The following is a 5548-nucleotide window of genomic DNA, read 5'->3' on the forward strand; positions in this document are numbered from 1 at the left end:
CCATGCTGCCCCATGTTCTCCTAAAAATAAGGAGCAGTTACTAGGAGTGTGAAAGAGGCACACTCTTACAAATAAGGAGCGGTTACAAAGATAGTGGGTGGTTACTAAGTAGTGGTAGTTATTCGCTTTTGTGGCTGGGTTGTAGCCATTATCTTGTAATATAAATAGAGCATTGCCTTAGTCATTTTGAACATTCGAATTTGGACACTTTAGCCTTGTGTGTACTTTATCCTCAAAGTAATAAAATATCCTTGTGTTTGTATCTGTGCGTTCTTAATCTTGCTTGCGTTATTCAAGATAAGTCGTATAAGTGTGTTTGTGGCCTGGCCTAGACTATGCCTAGGGGCATCACGGGAACCTCCTAAGTGTCATAAGGGGAATTGAAATTTTTTTCATGTGACATTGAGGATACCCCCGGGTGCCTCAGACCTTCTTTCCGTGCCTACTTATGCCTTCCCTTGGCACGCTTGACACAATCCTCGCTAGGTCTAAGAGGGTCTACGGATGGCACCGCATGTTCCTTCTAATGTATGAGTGTGCCTTAAAAGGGACTCCCACGACCTTGAAGTGCACCCCATGGCAGTGCTCGGCCCCCGCATGTGCCCGAATTCGTGGACTATAATGTTCATCAGTTGGGTCAACATAACCATATTGACCATTAGGTTGCACGTAAAACTTTAACAAAAACTGTATATAAATACTCAATTATCATTGTTACGTTCTTTGCAGTTATTCATTATTGCAATGCCACTAAACCAATGACACATTATAGAGTGAGTGCTATTATATTATTGTTTTTTCATTTAGTGAGGTTGTGGGACATAGTTATAGAATGAGAAATAAAAATAATAAATGGATTGATGTCTAAGATAAAAGTGTTTAACTTAATATGGAGCTCGTGTATATAAATAATATAGCAATTAATATAAGACTTTGTTTTAATATGCAACTATCTTCGTGTTTCAATAAATATAACATTTAAAATTTTGTACTATTCAAATTTTAAATACAAACTTTAATCGCATTTCAATGCTAATATGTACAAACAAATGCTATTATATGATATGCCATCTGATTAGTTTCAATATGTATTTTCAAAATATCAACTGTTTATAAGTTTACTAATAAAAATATTAACAATCAAAGTATTCAATTGGCATATGTGATAATCAACATATTGCATGTTTTAAGAAATTAAAATTAATATTGGATACAAAATAAGGTCAAAATAAAACATGCATGCAAACAACATAGATTATCAAACTAATGTTGGAAAGCTCTTGATAACTAATTGTCAAAGTCTTTTAAAAGATTCCAACAATACCATTTTCGTAATTTTACGATATCAAGGTACCAACTTATAGTCATATTAATATCAAATTTCTCGCTCACTTTGATATAAGTAAGAATTAATTTGACAATTGATACCAACTTGATTCTGATTTGACATTAGCTTAGCTTTAATTTGATAACATCTTATTCTTGGAGTTTTCAAAAGACCCCAAAAATTAGACCCCAATTAAAACTCACTATTATAATAGGATAAGGGAGTAAAGTTTTCTTCATAACATCAACATTGTATTATTATTTAAATAAAGATTAGCTATCCATTGAATTTCAACATGTTCAATCTATTGGATCCAAACACCTTAAGTTGAATCCAATTCAAAAATTCATGTTTCTTTACAAAAAAAAAAAAAAGATTGATTCCATTCTAATATGAGTTTATACGAATTACTTTTTTTTTTTTTGGATGTAAAGACAAATTACCTATTTAGTTTGGAAGGGATTACAATTTGATATAATCCAACTAACACTAACTTGATATCCCTCATTAGACCTGGCAAATCAGACCAATTGGATCAGATTCGGACCGGATCAATTCAGATCGGACCGTTTTCGAATCAAGTTATATTCTCACCGGATTCGGATCGAAGCGAAATTTGGATTGTGTTTCGGATCAACATCGAATTGGGATGGTTTTCGAATCGGGCGGTTGTAGATCGGATGGTTGATTGTCTCACCTTTATTATGTATGGAGTTGTTACTCCTTTCATCTCATGGTTTCTTTGACTATGAGCTTTTGTTATGGATATATGAAACTGTCACTCTTCGTGCTTTCTAAAGGTATACATAACTAATTTGCATAGTCAGAATTTGTGCCAAAGACTACTTGTGATAATCGTTTTTTTTTAACAGGTCAATTTCGGGTAATTCGAATCAAAGCTTAATGGAAGCCAATAATTTATTATTGCTTTAAGATCGGGTTACCTTTGGATCGAATTGATTTCGGATCGAGCAAGATCATATCGGATGATTCGGGTATCGAATGAGTTTCGAATCAAGATTATTTCGGACCGGGTCATTTCGAGTTCGAACCAAGGTTCGAACCGTCTAGTTCGAACCCATATTGGACCATGGATCGGATATTTCGAACCGAAATTTCGAATCAGGACCAACTTTGCTAGGTTTATCCCTCATCGACTAAAATCACAACAATTGCACAACTTTCCCTAGAAATTAACATCAATAGAAGTATATTATCTTTTTCCACAACTAAATAAATACATTAGCATTCCTTTCATTTCCACTTCAAGGGTAAAAAGGGAAAAAACGATAGGAGAAAAATCTCAAAATGAAAAAAATTAAAAGAATAAACAAAAACAAAAGAGGGTGGGCTTCCCAATTCTTTAAAAGAGTATTTGGTAAATTGGTAGGTGACATTACACCCACCAAAACCACCACCACCACTCCACTATTTAATTTTAATTTTCTTGAAGAAGCTGCCTTGGACTTTCTTTTTAGTTGACCAATTGACAAAATGTTAAGTAAAGTAAGTCCCTTCACTTGTGATGACATCTTCATCATAGAAGTAGTAATAGTATTTTTTTTTATCATCGTCTCCTCTTCTTTGAACGGTTGCGATCAATCCACGAAAGTGGGTCCCAACCCATATCAAACACAATATTCGTCGTGTGTGATTTAATAGGATCCATTCTTGTTTGACTAAGATGATTCTAGTACAAGCGCTGCAGCAACTGTAGCGTCGGTAACAGACTGCGGGTGGCTATGATCTCCTTCGTAGGTCACGATCAACATCGATGAATCATCTAACGCGCGCTCCACATGTTTACGCGCTGGACATCCCCGCACGCTACTACATTTGTAGTACCCTCTGTTCACACAAAACAAATAAATAATTAGACACATGTATGTGGGTTAATCATTTACTAAGTAAAAAGTCCTCGTCACTAAAAAAAAAAAAAGAAATTATTGATTTATTTTAGAGCTGATCATTCTGGTCCGACTCAACACATTTTTTGGAAGGATTTTGGTTAGAAATTTTTGGCCCATGGTCGGGCGCGGCCCCGTTCCAATTTTTTTTTGATTTGGGCGGGTTTTGGGTAAGTCAAAAATGACTTTTTAGACTATTTTCTTATCCGATCCGATTTTCGCCCCACTTATTTTACCCTGAAATAACGGGCTTTTGGCACAAAACTTTGGCCTAACCCGACTCGACCAATCCCGACTCGGCCAATGATCAACTCTCGTTTATTTTATTTTTTATAAATGTTGAATTGAAAAAAAGGTTGAGAATTCATCATTGACAATAAAAAATGACTAAAGTACCCTTAACAAATTAATTGACCAAAAAAAAAAATACCTTGGGTGGGGAGATCCTTTGATTGGCTTCTGACCGTATTTTCTCCATGAATAATCATCTGGTGGAATATCAGCCATCTTCAAACTTATTGCTGCTACTCTTACCACCCTCTTTACTTTTGACTTCCTGTAAAAAAGTCAACTCTATCATCTTCTTGTATTAAGCTTACTTAAATTTTACTTTTTTGTTGGGGTTTAATTATCTTTTAAGCTAAGATTTTGACCTTCTTTTTTAGAGTACATCTGAAGATAAATCATTAATGCTTTTTATAACTCAAACGAAAACGACTCCATAATAATTCAATTTTTGTTTTTATAAATTATTAAGCTGAGAAGTAATATTTTATAAGCAAGATCTAACCCAAAAAAGTCCAACTAAAACTATTCAAGTCTTTTATTTTCCAATAATTGCACAATCTATACAATATTTACTATTCACAGTTTGATTGTCTTTAGTAATTTATATTTTAAGAAAAATATTGTATAAATCTATATCAAATTGTTATAATTTTTATTTATTGATGATTAAATATATTAAGGAAGATGATATAAATAGCTCTAAGGTGCTTAAAATAGAAATAAAATATCGAATCAAGCATTTATTTGATGTGAAAATGTGTCTTAAATTTTTAAACGATTTCCATTTAAACATTACCCATATATTAATAGTTGAAATTATGTATCGACAAGCGTAAAAACAATACCTTCGTTTGGGGCAATGGCAACGGCCAGAAGATCCAGCACACTTAGAATCATCCATGGAATTACACTTCCTCTTTAAAGAAGAAGAAGAAAGTGGAGGTTTCCCATTTCCAACAGATGAAACCTGTGACAAATTAGTAATTTGAAACCCAGAAGACATTGAAGGTTGAACACTATCAGTATCACCAGTTAACGATGAGATATAAGAATTAGTTGCCGACATAGCAGGTGATGATGAGAAATTAATAGTTGTTGATGAATCTTTCCTCTCTATTTGCTTCGGTACCCCAACAGCTGAACTATGGAAGTTACTGTGCGGCAACGGTGGTAGTCGTTGGATCTGTGTTGTTGAACTGTATACCCTTGTGAAAGCTGAACCATGTGATGGCTTGCTTTCTAACATCAACTGCTGCGGTTGTTGCTGTTGTTGTTGTTGTTGTTGCGGTTGTTGTTGTTGTTGTTGTTGTTGTTGTTGTTGTTGTTGTTGTTGTTGTTGTTGTTGTTGTTGCGGGTGTTGTTGTTGTTGTTGTTGATTATTGAGTGGGCCACGGCGGAAGCGGGCGTGGCCGGTGCGATTGCGGTCGAGGAGAGAGATGACTTTTTTGAACTTATTAACTGCAAGGTCAGCAACAACCTTGTAATCAGAATCATTATTCTGTTGTTGTGTTTGTTGTTGATGGTGTTGTTGATGAAGATGTTCATTTTGTGAGAGTAATTTGATGAGTTTTTCGACACTTTGAAGACCAGCAGATGTAGCTTCACGGACAGCATTCTCTTCCATCCGTGCAGCAAAACTATCAGTACTACTCTTGTATGCCCCCATCATCAATTCAACCGCCATTGATTTGTTTTTGTTTCTAACAAAATCAAAACAAGTTTTAGAGAGAGAAAATGATGAACAGAGAGAGAAAAAACTCAAAGTTGAAAAACAATGAAAGAAATGAAACGATAATATAATACTCCTTCCGTCATATACTATAATATAATGGTCGTTACTTTTTTTACACGGTCTCCAAGACATATTTTTGATCTGTATTAATAAAAAATATAAAATATTTATATTATGAAACTATACATTGAGACGAACCTAATAAAATCCCATATAAATATAATTTTTTATATATACAAATGTCAATATTCAATCAAAGATTTTAAAGTTTAACCCACCAAAAATGAAATAGGC

At 34.2% G+C, this 5548-nt stretch overlaps 1 protein-coding gene across 1 annotated transcript; it reads right to left on the reverse strand.

Annotated features, from left to right (window-relative positions):
* Nucleotides 1-2514: 2514 nt before the first annotated feature.
* Nucleotides 2515-5318, reverse strand: LOC104902503 (probable WRKY transcription factor 7). The gene is made up of 3 exons (XM_010690290.4): nt 4368-5318; nt 3665-3790; nt 2515-3175 (listed from the first exon to the last, which is right to left on the reverse strand). The coding sequence occupies exons 1-3, from the start codon at nt 5204-5206 to the stop codon at nt 3007-3009; spliced, it is 1134 nt and encodes a 377-aa protein (XP_010688592.3). The 5' UTR covers nt 5207-5318; the 3' UTR covers nt 2515-3006.
* Nucleotides 5319-5548: the final 230 nt, after the last annotated feature.

This window comes from Beta vulgaris, chromosome 1, assembly GCF_026745355.1.
Source record: "Beta vulgaris subsp. vulgaris cultivar EL10 chromosome 1, EL10.2, whole genome shotgun sequence".
In the NCBI taxonomy this organism is placed as follows: Eukaryota; Viridiplantae; Streptophyta; class Magnoliopsida; order Caryophyllales; family Amaranthaceae; genus Beta; species Beta vulgaris.

What these genes read in the sequence shown, in the direction of transcription:
- LOC104902503 (XM_010690290.4), bottom strand. Translation starts at nt 5,206, where the DNA reads ATGGCGGTTGAATTGATGATGGGGGCATACAAGAGTAGTACTGATAGT. An exon ending in TGCCATTGCCCCAAACGAAG is followed by an intron (nt 3,791 to 4,367) that starts GTATTGTTTTTA and finishes ACTTTTTTACAG; the next exon opens with GAAGTCAAAAGTAAAGAGGG. An exon ending in AAAGGATCTCCCCACCCAAG is followed by an intron (nt 3,176 to 3,664) that starts GTATTTTTTTTT and finishes TTGTGTGAACAG; the next exon opens with AGGGTACTACAAATGTAGTA.